The sequence below is a fragment of the Hippichthys cyanospilos genome, chromosome 20, assembly GCF_059441005.1.
Source record: "Hippichthys cyanospilos isolate Australia breed blue-spotted pipefish chromosome 20, RoL_Hcya_1.0, whole genome shotgun sequence".
Taxonomy (NCBI): Eukaryota; Metazoa; Chordata; class Actinopteri; order Syngnathiformes; family Syngnathidae; genus Hippichthys; species Hippichthys cyanospilos.
The window spans coordinates 2,471,009-2,493,504 of NC_142388.1; the positions used below are offsets into that span (position 1 = coordinate 2,471,009).

The 22,496-nt window shown below is 41.3% G+C and overlaps 2 protein-coding genes across 5 annotated transcripts in view; both read right to left on the minus strand.

Moving 5' to 3' along the window:
- usta (uronyl 2-sulfotransferase a) overlaps positions 1 to 15,953 on the minus strand; it is a 43,344-nt gene extending 27,391 nt beyond the window's left edge. Inside the window, exons 1-2 of the mRNA XM_088402708.1 lie at positions 15,822 to 15,953; positions 15,187 to 15,714 (exon numbers count right to left, since the gene is read on the minus strand). Of these exons, the coding sequence (XP_088258834.1) occupies positions 15,187 to 15,427 (241 nt within the window). The 5' untranslated portion in view covers positions 15,428 to 15,714; positions 15,822 to 15,953. The remainder of the gene's footprint in view (positions 1 to 15,186; positions 15,715 to 15,821) is intronic.
- Positions 15,954 to 16,993: 1,040 nt separating this feature from the next.
- sash1a (SAM and SH3 domain containing 1a) overlaps positions 16,994 to 22,496 on the minus strand; it is a 142,303-nt gene continuing 136,800 nt past the window's right edge. For all 4 annotated transcript variants that reach the window (XM_088403331.1, XM_088403330.1, XM_088403334.1 and 1 more), the window contains 3 exons: positions 20,725 to 21,677; positions 20,110 to 20,241; positions 16,994 to 19,361 (listed from right to left, as the gene is read on the minus strand). In XM_088403331.1, coding sequence (XP_088259457.1) covers positions 19,107 to 19,361; positions 20,110 to 20,241; positions 20,725 to 21,677 — 1,340 coding nt within the window. In that variant the 3' untranslated portion in view covers positions 16,994 to 19,106. The remainder of the gene's footprint in view (positions 19,362 to 20,109; positions 20,242 to 20,724; positions 21,678 to 22,496) is intronic.

Below are 22,496 nucleotides of genomic sequence, written 5' to 3' on the forward strand. Positions count from 1 at the left end.
GAGGATAAAGGAGTAATGCGACACATAGCAATGATGGAATGCGATGACGGCATTGGAAGGGGGAAAAAAAAAAGGTTGTAGTAGCGCTCAGAAATGGCTTTACAAAGACAAACAACAGGAGTTCTTTTTAAGGTAGGAGATACAAAATATTGAGCGACTGTGGTGCTGGCGTGACACATTCAACTCATCCGCGTGCCTTACTATAAATGCACTACTGAAAATTGTCTGTAATTTCTGGTTTAAAAAAAAAAAAAAAAAAATAGCACCGGTCAGAAAAAAAAAGAAGACATGTCTTGGTGCACGTGTGTGTCAGCACGAAAGCCCACAGCGCGGGCTAATTACACAGTATGCAGTGGCGGCTGCATCTGGCGCATAAATTCCCATTTGATGGAAAGTGCTGTCAAGCTCCACGTTGGCCCATGCCAGGTCAAGAGGACACTCCCTTGTTTTGGCTTATATGATACACACCAAATTTTAATCACATTTGGGAAAAGAGATTTATTTACATTTTGGAGGGGAATAATGACATATTTCCTTTTTGTTTTCTATAATGTTCCTAAAAGATAAAATTTTTCTGATCCTTTTTCTTAATGTTGACATTTTATTCAGGATGAAGCTTAATCTTAAAAAAAATGAAAGGATTATACATTATACATAGAAAAAAAATCCAGTTGTGCTGACATAAGGCTGATTTTGTGAAAGCGCATCACATCTATACTGAAAGTTTGACACTATGCAACATCACAACACAGCTGGAAACAGCGGAAACGGCCAGTGTGGGAATGTTCTGGTAGTTGTCACGGGAAGCTAATGGGAAGTTAGCGTCACGTAACAAGGATAATGTATGTCATGTGGAAAGGTTTCAATATGGAAAGCGGTGACAGTGCGGCTGCATTTCACATGGCGGAAAAGATACAGCTGAGTTTAACACTGCTAATTTATTCTGCCGCCTAAAAAACAATGGATGTGCCCCCCCCCCCCGCAGCAGTTTTCTTTCAATAAAAGAATTTTCCGGAAAGAACCATGACACACAAGGAAATTAGAGTATTATAAACCAGTGGTTCTTAAAAAAGGGTTACTAGCACCCTTGGAGGTACTTGAAAGAACTTCAGGGGGTACTTGAGATTTTAAAGAAAACAAACATGCAAAAATCATTTCAAAATAATTGTTGAATTACTTAAATGTTCCAGGAAAATAAAACAAATTTTCAGTCGGTTATTCAATTTCATTACTGTAAAAAGACAGATTCCCCCCCCACACTAGAATGGTTCCACCTCTCGTCACCTGTCGAGTTATTTTTGTGAACACATCTCTACTATGATCCCCAAAATTGAATATTTTCGTGTGACACTGTCAATTTCTTCTTGGTGGACAAATAATTATTATTAATTAAGTTACTGATTTATTTTTGTGAACAGATCTCTAGTGTCACCTCAAAAGACATTTATGTTGATTTTTTTTTTTTGTGGACCAATACAAATGAACTTTGAAAGGGTGTAAAGTTCAATTAATCAGACGCTGATGGCATGTTTTCATTTTTTGTTTTGTTTTTTTGCAACCCCAAAATACTTTGCACCGGGGTAACTTTAAAGCTTCAGGAAGTCATCTAGGGGGCCGGGTCGAACCTCCTCGTGGGCCGGATCCAGTCCGCAGGCCGTATGTTTGACACGTGCGCAAGAAAAACTGCGATGCGGAATGTAATTACTGCGTCTGTACCAGGAGCCCACAAGGATGTGCATGTTTTCACCAGAAGCACCTCGTAACCCCCATGACTTCATCGGAAAGCCTCCTGAAAAAGGTCCACGTTCACATTTTCCCGCCCCGTTATTTTCCTCATCAAGAGCCAAATCAAGTGCATGTGCCATATGCGACGCACATGTCGGGGGGGGGGGGGCTTTTTTTGGGGTGAGAAAACATCTAAAGCGCGAACGACTCAAGGTTCCGATCGAAGATGGAAGTGAAAGCGCAAAGTCTAAAAAGGCAAAATCCCCAAAATAAAACAACAGATGGCAGCTCTCGCTTCCAAGAAAAGCAAGGCCGTATTTATGGACGAGGCCTTTGAACGAGGGCTGCGGACAGTCCAAGTGTACGCCGCACTTTTGAACATCCATCTGAATTGAACTTTGCGGCCTAAACAAAGACGCCGTCGTTGTTTATCACCGCCGAATAAATGCGAATTGACGGTCGGCTCCAAAAGACATCAATCAGGCAGAAGCGTCTGTAGCGACGCTTGACATGAAATCCGCTTGTGGGACATTAAGCGATTATAATGAATGTGCTTTAATACATACAGTGACGTGATGCTACTTGGAAAGCATAAATGTCAGAAATAAAAAAATAAAAGTGCAGCGTTGTCTTTAGATGAAATTGCAATTCACTCAACACAAAACACTAAGGCTAGATCTCAAATCACTTGTCCTCATTGGAATGAATGGAAAAGCAGATAATGCGTTCTAGCATCTCTTTTTTTTTTTTTTTTTAATCGAATGACAATAAATCTGGTGGTGCTTTACGAGTTGAAACAAAAATGTCCCAAACATCAGTGTAGAATTATTTCATTATTACTCAGAGTATTTTTGTTTGCACAAATCAATAAAACAATTCAGTATAAAAAAAAACCTCATATCTATTGAGCCGAAACACTTAGTCCCATTTTGACGCAGCATCAAGTTATTTTTGACCCAACTCATGTATTTTAGTTCTATTTTCCCCTCATTAAAATATACATGACAGAACCTTTTGGGATTGGGCTTGAAATAATGAGGACAATCACAACAGAAAATGAATGGATTCCCACACGCAACATCACAGCTTTCCCCCTTTACGTTAAAAAAAAAATGAAACCAGGAAGGGACCAAAGGAGAAAGAAAGGGGAAAACAAAACAACAACAACAACAACACAGAGAGGAGCCAGACATCTGCAGAATTTCACACAATGTACAGCAGACACTAATTACGGCGCGTGAAATGACAACGCGGTCATAAAACAATCATTCTCACTTCATTTCCCACCCTAAAAAAAGAGCTGCACTTGCTTTCAAAGTTGACGTTTTCACATCAACTCCTGGTCTTACTCGCTAATCTTTCAGAAATTCAGACAAAAGCGGAGCGTTTGGCTAAGCCTAATTTGCAGACGGCGTGCCAGACCGCATGTACGAGGCAAGAAATATGAGTCTATGGAGGGTCATGAGAAGTCATGCTTTTCGAGCGCTCGCAGAACTAAACCGGGCTCTGTTTGGGGTCAACGGCGAAGGTGCTAAACGCGTCCGCTCCACCGTGTTAGGGCAGGGTTTCACGCCGTACGTCACCCGTGCACACTGACGCACTGTACTGGAGCCAGCGCCGCGAAAAGGCGCGTGCGAGGCGACGGCAAACAAACATGGCTGTGGGTTCATGCTAATGTAGCGCTAACAGATACTAGCACTGTTTTTACACACACTGAAAACCGTTTAGCGCAGTGGGTATGAGCCAGGCCTGCTATAGGTGGAAAAACTGCCATGTACAGTAGAGAGAACATAACATTTTGGTGATTGTGTCTTGTAAGTTGACACCTCTAAATGAAGTACAGCAGATACATTAACAGCCCCTTATAATAATGTGCAAAACATTCACTGCCAAAGACGTATTTTTACGTTTTTTTTTTTTTTTAACTTCAGACAGGTATCTAGACGTTGTCATCCTACCACCAGGGGGCAAGGTTTCCCGCATGTTTGTGTGACAAAAGTGTCTGCTTTTCTCACCCTAATATATTATTTACCAGTGTGAAATGGCGTTGAGTTTCTTAGCTGATTCTTTGTATTTACCGTGCTAGCTTTCAATTGAGACCCAAAATTGGAATAAATTCAACTTGAAATGACCGAAAATAACATTTGACTGCTAATTGATTCAAATTCGCATAAAAAGAATTGTTTGGTTCTAAGTAGGCGTATTTTTTTCATTGGTTTACACTCAGCAAGTCAGTTAGCTGTGTTGCCCCGTGTGCCAGATTTAGCTATGTCTTGGGTGAATTTATTTTAATTATTATTTACTTTATTTTAGTTTATTATTATTATTATTTGTCAAGTATCAAGCCTTGGTGCCCAGGTGTCGAAATCCAGTCCTCGAGGGCCGGTATCCTGCAGGCTTTCCGGTTTTCTCTCCTAAACACACCTGATTAGGATCATTTTCAAGCTCCCCCAGAGCTTACTAATGAGCTTATCATTTGAATCAGGTGTGTTGAGGAGAGAAAAACGGAAAATCTGCAGGATACCGGCCCTCGAGGACTGCATTTCGACACCTGTGGTGTAGAATTAGGTGTCTTGATGACGGAAATATCAAAAACATGCAGGATAATGACGCTCAAGGACATTTCTGATTTTGATTTTTCAACTCTTGATTTTCACAGTCAGCTTTATGATGTAGATGATGCTTTACAACCTGGAACCTTTTCATAGTTTTTCTATAAGCAAATGTACCTGTACTTGTATTTGAGTACAAACCGTGCTTTTGCTATCTGATGTGGTGTGGAGATGAGCATAAAAAAACAACGACAACAATGGAGACACGCCACGAGACCCTAAATGGTCTTGTGCCTCCCACAAGTGTCGATCTGGCGTCGACGCCAGCAAGGATTGCGGCTTTCCTGCTTCTGGAAAAGTCAGGAAAGCCGCGGAATATTTGCGGTGATAATAACCCACGAGGGCCCCGTTCGGACTGATCCGACAAACCCTTTATTTACCTACCCCGCTGGGAGCGCTGAAGCCAAAAAAGCAGCTCGGGGATAAACTCAATGGAGGGTGATGACTACAAAGTACGACGACTCACTAGAAGGCATTAAAGCTAAGTGGAATTTGAAGGCGATCTCTTACATGTGTAACTTCGATCGGCGTTCAATTACGCAGGTAACGACAGGCAGGTGGTTCGGGCTTCTGTTTGTTCCAGCTATTTAAAAGCTTGTAAAAAAAGCGTTGCCTTCCAAAGACTTCTTGTTGGTTTGCTTTTCAAAGGGAGTCGCGGAAAGCGAGGAATCATAATCAAAACAAACAGGGTGCTCAGATTTATCTTGGCATTCTCGAACCCCAAAAATGTTTAGTTCAAGGCGAGAAAAGGAATTACGAGAAAAAATATATCACTCCCGCTACATTGTGGCTCATCATTCATGAACCGTTGTTAATTACAGTAACAGCTATGCACGTTTTTTAGCATGTTGACAATACTTTACATGACATGTTTGCATTAAGCTAGTCCACCTTTGCTAGGCAAAATTATACAACGCGGTTGAACATTTTGGTAATTAAAAGGTACAATGTTGAATTTGTTTTTACGTTCTATGCTAGCATTAGGTTAGTGTATCTTTGCTAAAATTATAACATTCAGTTGATCATTTTGGTGATTAAAATTACAATGTTTAATCTGTTTTTATGTTATATGTTAGCATTAACCGCGTGCATTTTTTCTTGACAAAATTATACGATTTGGTTGATCATTTTGGCAAATAGAATATGTGTTTGATATTTTTTTACGTTAAATGTGAGAATCAAGCTAGTGCACCTTTGCCAGACAAAATTATACAAACTGGTTGAACATTTTGGTGATTAAAGGAACATTGTTTAATTTGGTTTGACATTATATGTTAGCATTGAGCTAGTTGACCTTTGCTTGACAAAACTATAATTTTGTTGAACATGTTGGTGATTAAAAGTACAATGTTTAATTTGTTTTGATAGAATGTTAAAATTAGTGTCAGCTAGCTTTGAGAATGCTTCTTTAGTCAACGTTTTTAATAAGACAGAAGTTTTTAATTACAGTTAAAATAGCGTTTTACATTATATGTGAGTATTAAGCTGTAGCATCTTTTCTCGACACAATTATATGGTTTGGGTGAATATTTCGGTACAATGTTTAGTTCGTTTTTGTTTGAGGTGCTTATTATCTGTCATTTAAAAAACAAACAAAAAAAAAACAGTTGTTCACTGTAGTCTAACGCATTGCAAAGAAACAATATCGCGCTCAATGACAGTCCTCAAAGCGCCGGAGTGTTTGTTTTGGAAAATCCCGCGGTTGCGAATATACTGTAGCGCAACTTCATGTAGGGATTACAACACTTGTGAGCTTTCCATCTAGGAAATAATTGACGTGAATATTTTCATTTTTTCACGTAGAGAGGACTCAGATCATTCCGAGGATGGCCGCTGAAAGTTGAGTGGAAGGAGTGACAGATGGTTCTTCACCACAGCCAAGGTCCTAAGACCAAACGAGTCGAGCGAGCGGCTGCCAGGTTGTTCTGGGCCAGACCGGTGGAAACGCTCCAGAACCGTCAACCCGAGCCAGAGAATGACGCTTCTCCGGGATGCGGAACAACATTGAAAGAAAAAGCTAAACATGTCCTAGAATGACCCTTGACTTCCTTCGAAAAGTTTACTCCTGGAAGCGAGCGTCTTCGTTATCTTTGGAATTGCGTTTAAGACGTCTCCTCCGAACATCTGGAAATGTGGTTTTCTCCAAGCGGAGCAGAGAAAAAACAAACCCGAGTGCACTTGTGCGCCTCAAACAGAAGGGGAAAAACATCTCTGTCCTGAGGAGTTCCTAAGTGTGACAAGTGATGGCCGGATGAGGATTTTAGCACTGGCCCTTACATGGAAGAGGTAACGACGTGTCAGGGATATTTTCTGTGCGCAACACAAAGCTTGGTTTGAGAGGATGCGTTTGAGACCGAGGTGCGAGCTTTGCTTTCCGCGGGGAGCGTCCACATTCCTTCGGAAGCGTTCAAAAATGCTCCTCGCTCTCTTCTGTCATAATAATCTGGCCCTGCACTTTCACACCAAATGACTGGAGTGCAGTCGAATCTTGCGCGGGTGGACAACATGAGTCATGATTGCCTAATTACGCAGTTTTTAGGAATAAGGTGGCGAGTATTTGCTCTGCAGCCAAAACACGTGGTTGGAGATGACCAACGTAGCATCAAAATCCTTCAACCAAACAATACAAGTTGAGCCTTTATTGCGTTCATCTACTTTGGCCCAGAAAACAAAAACAAAAACACTGCAGTGCGTGATTTTGGAGCGCAATGCATCCCTAGGGGTGTCCTGCGATTGTTTATCATACTAACCACAAAACTAATTACAGCCAAGCCTCCGTTTTCATTTCTACGGGACATAAACGTCGCTCGTATGCAACCGCAATGTATCCCACGGGACTTCCTGCAAATGCGATATGTACCGTCAAAATACAAAATAAAAAATACAGCCGGAGAGTTGAGCTTTTATTTCTTGACCTAAATCATTCACCGCCAGCCATTTTCAAAGCAGAGTTTCCCCCTCGCCAAAATACCACCGTAGAGGAAATGTAGCATGAGAGATTTTAACGGTCTTTTGACATGGAATATGCGGCCATTACATTTGACTGTTTTCCAAACATCATCATTTTTGGGGGGGTTCCTAGTTTAGGCCGGTAAACAGACATGAAGCTTATATTTGTAAAACATGGAAGTTATAATCAGTTTTTATTTTTCCTCGACAAAAAACTAAATATGATCTGAAAGGTGATGCATTTTCACAAAACCAGGCTGATTAGTTTCGAGTCATTAATGAAAATACGCATTTTCGAAAGAGATGTCCACTTTGGGATTTCTACAGAAAACGACCTCCTTAAGTTCTTAACTTTAATTTCCCAGCAGGCAAAAGGCAATATCATTTTAAAGGAAATTGATTTTCAACGTCTTAAGCCTATTTTTTTTATTCCAGTTGTTTTTGCTAGATAAATATATATTTTTTCCTGACCAATTTCCAGAATAACCAGAAGAGGTTAGTCACAACTGTTTACTCATTTTAAGAGTTTAAATACAGAAAATGCAAGTTCTGGAATAGTTGTATTTCAGTCAGTATGATTGAAGGATTATTGATTAAATATAATTGAATAGCTGGCCGTGCTAACTGATAACATTTTTGCGTCTTTTAGTGAGAAAAAAAAGGACAGATTTTGGATCTTTTGCTATTCCATCTGAATGATGTTTGACAAAAAAAAAAAAGACGAGGGAACTATGCTAGCTTGTGATGCTAGCTGTTTAGTTTTATATTTTATAATGCTAGCCACCCAAGTTTGTGAGCAAAGGATTTTGAATCAGAAATCCTGTTCCTGGCAACATGAATTACAGTCAACTTGATTGTGATATTTGATTGTGATACTAAATTCAATCTGTGACGAAAAACGTCGACTGCTATTCTAGCTTATCTATCCTGCTAGCAGAGCGTGTTGTATTGGAACTTCAAACGGACCAAAGTAAGACCAATAAATACAGATTTGAATAGCTGGTAACCATTTTCACACGCCGTGGGAAACATTATTGTTTACGTAAAGCTAAGAGTTCCCAGTACGCTTAAATGCAACAACACTACAATCATTTCATTAGAACTTTTGCTTTAGCCGACATTTTTGACCTTACCGGAGTTCTCCGTCACAACATAAGTTCCTCCGGTTCAACTCAGCTGAACTCACAGGACATGTATGCTATATAAAAACTTAAAAGCCAGCGCTTGGTGGTTTTGCCATCTCGGGTGGGGCGCGGCGGTTCCATCTGTATATTTAAGGCCGCTATTTCCAAAACCACTACTTATTTCTTTGTGGTAACCTCAGCCGAAATAGAGAGGGAATGACAACAAGGTATGCCCGCTGTGAGTGACCACCATGTAACACGCTCCGAACGACTGCCACCCTGTACTCCAAGAACCCAATTAAGGGCATAATGAAGGCCTTCAACGTTTGATTCTCCAAAACAAACGCAAAGAACGGAAACACGCGGAAATGGCAACATGTTGTCAGGGACTGTCGGGCAATAAACGGGCGGAATGTTGAAAAGGCAAACACGGAAGATTGACGCTAACGTGCGAAAAGGAGCTGCAATTATCGTGTTTCTGATCGAAAGCGTGAACGGCGCTGGATGGACATGAAAGGTCGGGCAAGGCCACGGAGGCGAACACTCAATTTACATCTTGTAAGCAAAGGCACAATTTTCTCAAAAGAACACTAGTTATCCTGGCTCTGATCTCCTAAATTATGGGCTATCTGTTTCACGCAGACAGCCCACGGTGGCCCCACCAGCCACCCACCAGTTTCACATCCCGGCCAGCTATGATCGGAAACCCTTGAATGCAACACTGCGTCTAAAAGAAATGTTTGGACAGATGTAGGCCGAGCGACAGGACCGGACCATTATTTTATTTAGGGGTGGGGTGAATGGTTATGTTTGCTAGGTGGTCCGTTCATAAGCTAGCAGGCTACTTCCTGCTTCACAGAAGATGCTGAAAGATGGCAGTAATTTTTGATTACAAGGAGAGGATTTTTTGGTATGCTGACTCCTGGTCCACAAAGAATGACAAATAGGTTCAAACTATTTTTTTGTAAACACAGAAAGGGGAAAAGTTCCGTTTTCTTTATTCACGCATTTGCGACGTAACTGGCTACTTCCGCGATCATGGAAAATGATGTAAAGTGACAGGACTGTACCTTTTTCTGGAACGGTGGCTGGAATGGGTGTTGGTTGTTTGATAGTTAGTAGGCTACTTCCTGGATCATGGAGGCTGATTGCAGACAGGACTGTACCATTGTTTTTTTAAAATCTGGAGTGGTGGGTAGGAATCTGTACATGGTGAGATTGTACCATTTTTGACTCAAGGAAGGGGTGGGGACGGGGTGTTGGCCAGCATTTTTTAGTTAGCAAGCTACTTCCTGGGATCATGGAGGACGATTAGAGAAAAGACTGTACCATTTTTTAAAAATCTGAACTGGTGGGTAGGGATCTGTACATGGTGAGATTGACTCAAGGAAGGAATGGGGACGAGGTGTTTGCAGTTTTTTAGTGCTAGCTTTTGTTAGTTAGCAAGCTACTTCCTGGTTCATGGACAGAAACTGACAGGACCATGTTTACGTTTCGATTTGTTGGTCCGTTTAATAAGTTCGCAGGCGACTTCCTGGTTCATGGAGAATGATCTAAGACAAGACCATACCATTTTGAAATGGGGGGTAAAAGCGAGCATGAGATGTTTGTATATTTTAGTGTTTGCATTCGTCAGAAGGCTACTTCCTACTCGACGGCCACAAGATCGTAGTATAACAGAGAATGTTTAGGTTTTTTGGTCCAGTTGCTGGTTCACGAAGAATGACGTAAACTAACTGGATCATACCATCGGGGACAATGTTTAGGTTTTTTTTTTTTTTCGGTCCACGCATTTGCTAGTTCGCCTGTTATGTCTGGGTTCTCTGAAGGTAATTTAAGATGACAGGCCTTTACCTTTTTCTGCAATTGGGGGTGATGCTGTTTTTCGCTTGATAGCTAGCAGGTTCCTTTTGTTTCACAAGGAAGAACGTAAGTCAAGGTCGAACTATTTTTAACTCGGGGCTTTGGCCGATACTGAACTAAGCTTAAGCTAATTGCCCTTGTTTTTTTTTTTTCTCAATAGGTCAATCAACCAAAACAATTATGAAAAAACTTTTTCCATCAAGCCCCATCAATTCTTCCCATCTCTAATTAGTCCACCATCCCCAGTCACAGTCCATTAACCACTAATGCATCTGGGCTTTGTCCTTAATTCTACCATTAATATGCATTCACTTTCCTTTTCCGTGAGGGGAAAACAAACATAATGAAGATCCAATTGCATCATCGTTTCAACTGGAGGATAGCGGCTTCTCCGGCGCGTCGATGCTAGCGCTAACGATTGATTGTTTAGAGACTGCAAGATGAATATTGTGAAGCACTAAAAAAAAAAGGCTGAACCTATTAGTCCGCTGTCCATAATTAATAAATAAAAGTTCTTACGCCAAGATGAGCACGGCAAATTCCAAGCGAATGTGACCAGTTGACGCGCATGTGCTAAATAGCTTGCTGATCACTTCAGTGACACAAAGTGAAACACTTCACTAGTGTTCACGCTAGCATTAGCATCTAACTAGCATTGTGAGATTATAAAGACTGCGGGGGTCACTATCAATCTATTAGTTTTGTATTTCATTATAAATTGACTTTATTTTAGTTCAGCTCAAAAGTTAGCGCATATCGTGACTACTTCTTTGTGAGTTTTCAATTTCTTCTGTCATTTATGTCAGTACAGTGGTGCCACCCAGTGTCCAGAATGTGACACTACTGCATCATTTTATTCTGTTCCATTTCTTGTGCACTTCGCTGTACTCCTTAAAAGATTTTGTACAACCACATATTTTGATCGGGGCATTTTCCTTCCACTGGAAATTTGTCTTTCATTGTAATTATTTATTCATATTTAGTTCATCAAACATGTTCTATAGAAAATATGTATTTTATGAATAAATGGAATTTCATGCAGTTTAAGGAAAAACACTATATTGGGATATACGGCAGGCAAAACAGTATTTCCCAATAGTAATCTAGATTTGTTTATTTTTTATCGTTAAATAATATATTTACAGACTAAGCCAGTGCGCATTGCAATAATCTACATATAAATTGTTTTACGTTATATTCCATGATTTTACCAACTAGCCAACTTAAGAATGAGTGGACGCTTGTTTTATTCACCTCGACCGCTGAAGGTTTTTTTACGAGCCGTCTGATTGTTTTGGCATTTGTACCGGACGTGACGGCAACTAGAAACATGTCGATTTGAAGTTAGGAAAACGGAGTCTGGAGTCTGACTGTGGCATGGCAGACGTCGATCTTTTACGACACCCCCGTGACACTAAAAGTGTCACTTGTCTAATTCAGTTGGAGCGCTTGTTTTGTTATTTTATATCCTACAGCAGGAAGCGGGTGGAGTGGTGGGTAAAAAAAAAAAAAAAAACGCTTGCGAGTTTCACTCCAAAAATCACACGTGCGTGAACGCGCCACTTAGGCCAACAAGGCTCTTTTACAAACGCTACGTATGTACAAAATTGGGAACTATATTCTCAATTTTTAGCTATGGGTCTTTATTCATGTATTTTATGTTTGCCTATAAGTAGTTTGACAGCTTAGAATTACTGTAATTTCTATGCTTATTACGTTAGCCCATCTATGTTGTTTCATATTGTGTGTTAGCATTAAGCTAACAAACTGGCACAATTTTAGAGTATTGTTCATTTTAGGGCTAGCTGATAAAAGATGACGTAAATATTGACACACAAAGTTTTTGAGTGGCAGAATTTGGTTCCGGCCAGCGATGACGGACAAGAGGCGACAGTCATTCTTGCGTCACACTCGTCTAAGCGCTTGTCAATATGACTTTATAAGTTGCTTCAAAGGCTACACGGTCGTGTTCTCTGCAAACTGGCACTCGCGTCCCTTTCTTTTACGACTTTTGGTAAGGCGACTGGAAAGTGTAATGTTCAAAGAGCCTCCTTGAAAACGTATTATGTTAGAAAATGCTGAATGTTTCACGTTTGCTGACCGGTTAGTGATCCTCAAGGGAGCTCAGCGAAATGTTTTGGAAAGACAGAATTGTGCACAGAGGAGTAGTCAGATCATTATCATATTCATGTGGATTGAAATAATTAATCCTAAGGATTGTGGTGTCCCAATTAAAACTACAGATTACGTAATCAACTGTACTTTAAATAGCTCTTTTTGCAATAGCAATAGCAGACTGTCAGTAGCAAACTACACTTTAGGTTAATTGATTATTTGGCACACACATAATAGTAAATCTTATATATATATATATATATATATATACACACACACACATACATACATACATACACACACATGTACATACACATACACGGCATACAGTGGGGCAAAAAGTATTTAGTCAGCCACCAATTTGTGCAAGTTCGCCCACTCGAAAAGATGAGGGAGACCTGTAATTTTCATCACTTCAAGATGAGGGAGGGAGACCTGTAATTTTCCTCACTTTAACTATGAGAGACAAAATGAGAAAAAAAAAATCCATAGAATAACTTTTTTTTATTTTTAATGATTTAATGGGTGAATTCCTACGTAAAATAAGTATTTGGTCACCTACAAACAAGCAAGATTTCTGGCTCTCACAGACCTGTAACTTCTTCTTTGAGAAGCTGCTCTGTCCTCCACTCGTTACCTGTATTGATGTCACCTGTTTGAAATGGTTATCAGTATAAAGGACACCTGTCCACAGTCACATTCTAAACTCCACTATGGCCAAGACCAAAGAGCTGTCAAAGGACATTTGAAACAAAAGTGCTTCTAATATATTATATATATATATATATATATATATATATATATATATATATATATACACACACACCAATACACATGTGTGTGTGTAGTCCAGAATTGAGTGTAATTTCCTGCCATACCAGAGAAGCAAATGACCACTTTTACCACATACTCTCTCTCCCCCTCGTAACAAAAGACAGACGTCCATACCACCAACAGCCGGGGGTCAACAGTCAAACACCCCACCCGAAAGATCTGCTACCTTTCTCCCACTGCACGTTGAGTGACATCCTTAAACCCGAGCTCCCCTTGTCGGAAGAAACAAAAAAGCCTCTGTTCTACCTTCCTGGCCCTCCCCGGCGAAACCAAGCCACTATTCTCCGGCGCTTGCACACACCCGCATTCACATTGGCCGACCCTCGCCTTCATCTTGGCACGCAGCGGCCAAAAGTAACACGAGCTGGCAGAAGGCAAATAAATCATCTTATCACTGGATGCTCTTTAAAGACTTCTGAGGTCTGTTCGTCATGCATGCTGTACTGTAAATTTAGTGCTCATATTATGTAATACAGTGGTACCTCTACTGGCGAAATTAATTCGCTCAGAGTGGCATTGGGGGTGCTTTTTACAATCTGTTCCAAGTCCCCCCGCCCCCCCAAAAAAGCATCAAACCCCTTTAATAATATAAATTGTAGTGGTTGACAACATGAATGCAGTTTGTTTGCCTTGAGTTGGCGCTGAGTGCAGAGAAATTTAGGCTTTTTTTTACATTTTTACATGTGATCAGGAGCAATAATCATTTTTGATATTTTTGAGCATGTAAGTTTACTTTAGTTTAAGGTCATGCAAATGGTATGTTGTTCAGCCCCCTTTTCTACTTTTTCTCCTTTCCTTACTCTATAATTAAAGGTAATGGTACTGTAGATGGACTGGATTTTCATTTACTGGACCAATACATTCTCCTATCAGTGGAAAAGTGACAGTTGTAAACACATCAGTGAGGGTTTTACATGTGAAATTGTGCAAAACGTATAGTATTTCACTCACTAAAATGTGAAATTGTGAGATATTGTCATTTCTGCACACCAAGTGAAAGTTGGCAACCAGAACAGCGTGCAGCTGGGCTTGGTACATACATTCAGTACAATACTTGACTGTAAAAATGACAGCTGCAGATATTAAAGTGATGGATGTCCATCCACACACACCAGTGCAAAAGGCATGGTTACACACGGTATAAAATAAACGTTTTTTGTTGTTAAGGTAAAAGTTGGAGACAAAACAAGAGTAAAATTGAGATTTGTGCACACGTGACAAAAGTGATTTACCTATAATGTGAGCGTTGCACCCATATGACGTAAAAATGTGAAGTTTGCAGCAGGATTATGAAAAAGAGAATATTAAATCCATCCAAATTAACAGTTGTCAAATAAAACAGTGAAAGTTGACTTGATAATAATCGGTAAAAAGCGATAAATGCACGTACACTTTTGTATTGAAGCGAGAATTGGGGGCAAAATTGACTTTTGTTGACATGTGGAAGTGCAAAAGTAAAAGTTACTCATAACTGAAAATTGAGATTGCAACCAAATGACGCAAAAAAAAAATCGAAGGAAATAGATTAAACGCCAAACTTGTCATCATGAAAAATTGAAAACTGGTGACGTAGCATTAAAAAAATGAAAAAGACAAATAAAAAAAGAGACGCAGTAGAATATGAAATCCTGGGTGGTAATTTTAAAGTAAAAACAAGTGAAAGTTGACGTGATAAAAATCGTTGAAAAGCGACAGACGCACGTGCCCTCTGTTGAAGCGAAAATTGCAGACAAAATAGACTTTTGTTGACACGTGACCCTGCAAAAGCGAAAGTCAACCATAACGCTTGAAAAGTGAGTTTTGCACTCTAAAAGTGATGACGTTTAAAATGTTAAAGCTGCAGCCCGTGAAACAGTCTAATTTTTTTCAGTTTTACGCACACCGCAGATTTTTGACCAATGCGCACGGAAGAAAAGCATCCAGACAGGGGATCCCCCCTCCCCAAAAAAGAAGAAGGCGCTTACCGAGATATTGCCGTAAGTCGAGCAGGACTCTGGGGGGTCCTCCGTTGAGCTGGTAGAAGAGGGACGCCAGGCAGAAGACGAAAAGCGCCGCCATGCAGAATCCATACGCTCGGAGGGACACGCGCCAAGGAATGGAGGCGAGCGAGCACAAGTTGCGGTGATTCCGGTGGTCCCTGAAGTGGACGAGAAGGGGGCTCTGATTGTTGCTGTGAGGCGGGCTGACGCTGTAATTCTTCATCATCTGCTCCTCACAAGGCGCCGTGCAAAGTCACCCATTGGACAACCATCGGAAAGTCCTGCTTTGAAGGGGGAAAAAAAAAAAAAAATCCCCTTCCGACCCGTCACCGGTTGCTCTGGCGCGCTGCAGTCCGCTCGAGCTGGCGCCTCTCTCGGCTTGCCTCGCTGTGCACGCTCCGGCTCGCCTGTGGAGGCTCTTTGCAAGCTGCTTCAAGGGTCCATCCTTCTTCTTCTTCTTCTTCTTCGTCGTGTAGACCGGCTCCCCCTCTTTTTTGGAAGGGTGTCAGATTACTGGACGTGGAAAGAGAGAGAGGAGGAGGGAATACCGTACAGTCAAAAAGTTCCAACTTTCATCATTCGCACTTTTGGGTAGGAAACGCCTCCATCTAGTGGCTCACCAAAGGGACTGGACTGGCTTGCAAACACCGACAATCCGCGAGTCCAATAATCGATTTGAGGGGGAAAAAAACAAAACAAAAGTAAAACAAAGATGTCAACCTGTGTTGTCGATGATTCTCTCAAGCGCAACATTTTCAAATGATACGATCCTTTTCAAACTGTTGCAGAGTTTACTAATGAGATTGCACAGTAATTTGATTCAGATGTGTAGCTAACCCTTGAGTATGGAAGCCAGAAAGTGCCAAAATTAAATAAATAAATGTACTGTCCCCATTAAACGACTTTAATTTAATTTCGTATCGAAATAATTTAGCATTTACCTAATTAAACTTTTAATTAAGGACACGTTTAAGGAAACATCAATTTATTTAATTCAATATTCATAGAAACATTTAATTCATGACAAATATATTTATTTAACGGTAAATTGATTTATTTCAGCACTTTCGGTCCTTCACACTTTCGGTCCAATATGCTCTGATGTCACGCTAAAATATTTCCCCAAACTGCTTTAAAATCGGAGGATTAGGGCTGCATTGTATTAAAATAAATAAACTCAATGAATTTAAATCGAGTACTGTACTGTGAAGAATGTTTAATTTTATATGCGTGTGTGTGTTTTCTAACCACTCTGAAAATAGGTGAGACGTTATCTGAGCCCTGAGCAACTGTGACGTAATTTTCACGTGACAAAAAGTGACTAAGGTCACCCCTGCGATTGATCAAAAAGAGATTAAAATTCAATATAAATGAGAGTGGTGTGTTTATATTAGCGTTAGGGCACATAAAGCAAATTATTGTAAAGAAAAAATTTGGGGTTGACATCCTTTTTAAGGGCGTGGCCTAGTGAGTCAGCGTGTGAGCGCCCGAGTGTGAGTCGTGGCCTACAGCAGCTTCGTACTCGCGTTTATATTTCTGTAGTCGTCCCGTTCAATATATGTAAAGCACATTGCAATGGGGGCATTTCTTTTTCTTCATGGAATCTCTGTTCTATCAAGCACCAGTCAGATATGACACAGGGCAAGAAACTAAAAATTAAAGACACTTACCGCAAGACATGTGCTTCATTTTTGCACTTGGACGTCAAAGTACGTTACAGATTGCAGATTTGAAACTGCTCCCAAAAAAATATGAATCGAGACAGACGCATTTCAAGCCATATCAAAAGGACTGCGTATGACAAGAAACATTTTATTATCATTATAGTTGTGAGTGGCAAATAGTTATGGACATGAGTTTTTTTGTTCTTATTTCAATACACAAGCAAATCTGTATGGACAATCATGAAAAGCAGATAAAACAATCATTTTTCCACATATGTTACAATACAAACTGTAGGCGGCTCCTCACTTGCTAAAGCAATTTTGCGTTACGCAGGAAGGTATTGCTATTTGTATAGTACAGCTAATTACACTTCGTATGGAAAGGAAAATGGCAAATAACTTATTTAAATATCAATTACATATATAGAATGTGCAAGGCATGCAAAGCATTTCATATATGTAATCAAGATGGCACACGGTGGGAATTTGGGGGTTGTTAATACTCATTATTACGCCGGTTGTTCATTAAGGAGCCACCATTTTTTTTTTTTCCAAAAACAAAGCCAAATTCGCAGCTAGATGAAGTCACCCTCTAAAGTGCATTTACAGTGTCAGTATTTTTATCTTTACCAAACACTCGTTTCGTTTCACCTCAAGCACATGTGAATATCCTCCGCAGAAGGACGATTTAAAAAAAAAACAAAAAAAAAGATAGTTGACGTGAATTCCACGCCAAGTGTGCCCTCAGTTTTTCCCTGATTTTATTTTTGTAGCTTTCAACCTGATGTCATTTTTTGTGTATTTGCAAATATGAGAAGTTAATATTATGTCAATGTAGTTGATATACAGTGAAACCTCCAAAGCTGAGGACAATTAATTTCCTTTTCAGCTTTTTATATATATATATATATATATATATATATATATATATATATATATATATATGACATGTTTTTACGAAACCGGGTCAATGTCTCTGTAAATTGGAATATATTTTATTTCTGTATGTAATTCCCTTTTAAATATTAGCTCAAAAATTGACAAAATTAGAAGACTTTGAATTTTGCCATAGAAAACGCCATTTGAAAAAAAAAAAAACACGTTTGGCAAATTGATTTTCAAATGTCCATAGCAACCGGTATGTTAGAAAACAGATTTTGAATTGAAACTTTCAGGGATTTTAAAATGACCACTGCAGAATAAATTCCGGTATCAATCTTTTAAATCTGAGGAAGTTTGGCCTTAACACCAAAACAACTTTTTCATTCACTCTTTCAGTGCCATTGACGAGAATTCTCATCTTATAAAATATTTTCGCCGGGTAGCTGACACCCTTGACTAGCACTTACTTTAATATTAGGCCAATTGAGCACTGTAGTGATGAACTGTGACCACTGGATGTCAGTGTTCCTCACATTGGGGAAGAAATCCATACATACTACGCATACATATTTGTAATTCCGAGTAAGAAAAATTGCCCTTAAAAACTTTAGAGATTCCACTGTGTATAAAACAGTTGTTTATTCCAAACATCGCCTCTGTCTCTTTGGAAATTGTTACTAAGATCTTAAAAGGTTTTTTTCATCAGTCAAGATGAAACAAATTAGCGTATTTGAAAAAAAAAATGGCTGACACTGATTAGGCTAAGGCAAAACTTACCGTAAAAAAAAAAAAATAATAATAATAACGTGCTTGGATAGGTCGGGAATGCTGATTGGTCATGACCCGACGGCAACTTTTACACATGTGAAAGAAATGAAGCTATAATACAGAAATACAGTAGCGTAAAAGTAAGCCACCTGTCACTTATTGTCGTATGGTCATGAAGCACGGGAATCACTTTGGCGGTGTAAAATACACGAAAAAAAAATCGGAAAACTGACCTTTGGGGTGAAATGTTAGGGTTAGCTAAAACGCACGAGATGCTACCCAACATTTCAGGGAGTGAAATTCCATTTCAAAGTTGAAGTGTTTCAGAGTAGATATAAAAAACCAGCCAAGCACTTGTGAAGCGTCCATTTCTACAAAATGGCGGTGTGCTAGCTAAACGAAAAAAAGGGCGTTGTCTTCACCTCACAGCGACTTTTTTTTTTTTAAAGGCATCCTTTTAGCATCCGGGATTAACTCCAAGTTGCCGTAAACATTAGAAAAAAAGAGCCTGAAAAGCGTCTTGGGAAACAGGAAGTATTCAAGTGCAGACCGCCGACACTTTTGATTTACGTGAAACGCATCGAGACGGGTTCACGCGTCCCGGCGGCCGGCGAGCAGCTGGGCCTCGCTGACCAATCGGCGGGCATGGCCACGGTCACGCACGCCCGCCTCCCAGGTGGCGCTTTCCGTCAGCGAGGCCGCGGCGTTCAGCGAATCCACGCCGGACGCAGCCAGGGCGGCGGCGTACATGGGGAGTCCGATTGACACCAGCCAGTCCGAGACGGTGCTGACCGCGCACGACGCCGCTGGTCTACGGCACATTTCCGTCAGGCCGCCCGAGGGGATCTGGGGACACAAAAATCTCCATCAACATATTTAAAGGTCAGGGGTTACATCGAAAGTATACAGCAGTTTAATGAAGAAATACTTCTGAATGGTGTGTTTGGCAGTTCGAATCGTGCGCTCTCACGTCTTCAGGTATTTCTGGAGCCATGACGTCAAATCTCGCTCGCTTCGAATTCAAACATTTTACACGCCATTGAGTATTTTTGTGTATCTCTATGGTGTAGCCGAGCCATTATGACGTCACTTCCGATGGCCCTAGTGGTGGATAGAGTAACTACACTTGGGATGCCGAAGTCACAATAACCGAAGTGTGATGTAGCAAGGGAAAATTGTATTACGAAAAATATTAATACTATATGAATATAAGAAAGTGATCAGTAGAAACGGCAACTGTGTCAGGGTGTCAGCATCAGAGTGTCCTTTACGTCTATCACGCCAGCCTATATAGAGCATTCAGGGCTGCTAGCTAGCGGCTAATTCAAGTTAGCCGCAGCTGTAACGATAAACACTTGAAGTCATTTGTTAGAGACATAAAATGGTCATTGACCGCAATTGCCAAACGTGTTTTTTTTTGTATCAGGAGTTAGTCGTAGTACAAAGATTATTCAGCGTTTGACAGCTTATTATTCCTGATTTTGAAGCTTCATTTGTTTTGATGAACCATTCAAATTTAAACACTCTGTGCCGTGTCACTTTTAGAAGACGTTCATTTTCACTTTCGAGGAACTTTAAGAGTAGTAGCTCTTACGGCCATGCGGTGTTGTTTCCGCAGTTCTCGGACTCTGAGCTGGTCCATGGTGGAGGCCACCTCCTTGACGGGCTGCTGCAGGTCTTCGGAGTAGCGCTGCATCAGAGGCTGAGGGATACCGCAGCGGCCGTGCTGGGGAATGAAGACGTGACAGAAGATGAATTTGAAGAATATTGTCTCACGGACGGCCTGTTTTTATCGTGTATTAAAACCACAATTTTTGTTTTGGTTTGCTAAGACGGGGTAAATGTGTGGTGAGAAAATGAGAGCCAAACAATTTTTGGGAGGACTTAGTCTTTAGGACACCCCAGGAATGACCCGAAAATGCCCTTTGGAAATTTAGAGAGAAATTACATGGAAAACATTCAATAGATGTGGTCACAAATGAAAACTCATACAGACCCAACTTGGTTGACTTTTTTCCCCTGCACCAATTCTAATTTCTTTAGCCTTAATTTGAGAAAAAACAAAACAAATGTCCTGTTGTTGTTCAAAAGGAAATCCTAATACCACCTAGCATCAGAAAAATTCAAAACAGTTGTTTTCAATTTTTTAAAACTTCAAATAACTTCTAACCACAAAGAAATTTGTAAACGATGAAGATCATTGTGCTACCTTGTCCGAGTACGGCTCCTCCGTGAGGTCAATGCCCTCGGCCTCCAGCCGTTGCTCCAGCAAGGTGAGCAGGTCAGGACTCATCTTGGAATGGGACGCTTTTCTCGTCACGGCCGCCTTGCCCCCCAGGTCGGAGAGCCAAGGGGGTGCCACCGAGGCGCCCGCCTCCTCCCCGGCGGGCGAGGGGTTACGGGGGCTGCCGGGGGTGCTCGGCGTCTTGGCGGGAAGGGGCGGGGCGGGCCCGGAAGCGCAGCGCGCCACGGGACTGCTCGGGTGGGATCGGGTAAGCGAGCGGGTCGGGGACGGGGCGGGAGACGGCGATGAGGGTCCGGAGAGCGGGGAGTGGCAGATCCCGTTGGCGAGTCTTTCTCTGGACCTCTTGGCGGGAACGGGAGGCGGTACCGGCGGCTTTTTGGCGTGAGTCCGAACGACCCTCTCTCCACCTGACTCCGGGGGACTCGGTGCTTGGCTTGTGGGACAAGGGGGTCTCAGAGGTAACTGTGCGGGTACGGGCGGTCTCTCAACTCTTGGTTTGGGACTCACCGGCGGACTTGTGGTACAAGTTGGCGAACTCTGCTTGACGGCTCGACTCGTGTCCGAACCGGGCTCATCTTTCGCCATTTTCATTTCCTCCTCCTGATCTTTCCTCTGCTCCCGGCGCAGGTCTCCCAACGAACGGGAGCGCTTCCAAGACCCGGCGGGCCGGAAGGGCTCGTCCAGGTCCTCGCAGCTCCGGCTGGCCGGGATTGGCGAGCGTCTGTGGGTTTTGCGGCGGCCCAGCAGGTTGAAACCCTTCAGGGAGGACTTGCCGAACAGGTTTTTGGGGAACTTGGAGCGCTGGTTCTTGGCGTTCTGCTGCAGGGCCTCGCTGGAGATGGTGAGGGGAAGAGTGGGATAGTCCGGGGATTGACCCGCAGAAGAGCGGCCGGAACGGGAGGGCCTCTTGCCTTTGCCTGCAAAATAAAAACAATCAAGTTTACTCATGACTGCAATCCCCCACTAAGAGCTGCAATCTGCCTCTAGATGGCGCCAAAGTACTACTTTGAGTCAAACTCCTTCCCTCACTTCAACATCCTTGGCAACAAAACAGCGCCAAAACACATTTTGTTTTAGAGGTTTGCGACATCTTGCTACTGTTAAACTTTCTATGCATTCTTAACAATTTTACACGAAAAATACGATTAGCTTAGCCTCGCTCTTTCCCTTTCCCAAAAATGATGTTATGGCGTCAAGCATGGTAGAATGAAAAGCAGGAGAAACTTACCGTCTTGTCATCTGGGTTACAAAGCATGACGGGTGAGCGGAGTAAGTTTTAATGGGATGGACAGAAAAAAATCTGCGGATGGAATGCGATGAAATGCAGTCGCAGCAGCCAAGAATGTCTAATTATGTCAAATTTGTTAGTTCCTTCTTGTTAGCTTCTAGTTCTGCTTCCAGAACCTTTTGGAGTTAAAGGCCATTAAGTGGTTGGCCCATGTGACCGAAGAACAAAGTACGGAGACTCTGGGTAACGTTAAATATGTAAAATGATGACAGTAAATATGATATTAATGCTGAATTCATCAAACACCTACATCTCAGTTTGCTATTCTTTGGAATAGGAGGGAAATATCAAATAAGAAAATATTATAGGGTGTAAGACTGCATTTTTCTTTTCAAATTAAGAGAAAATTAGTTGGAAGATGGAGCCATTTCTGGCAAAAATTTTTACATAGTGATATACATTTGATGCCTTCTTTTTCAAGTTTTCTATCGATTCACATTTCCATTAG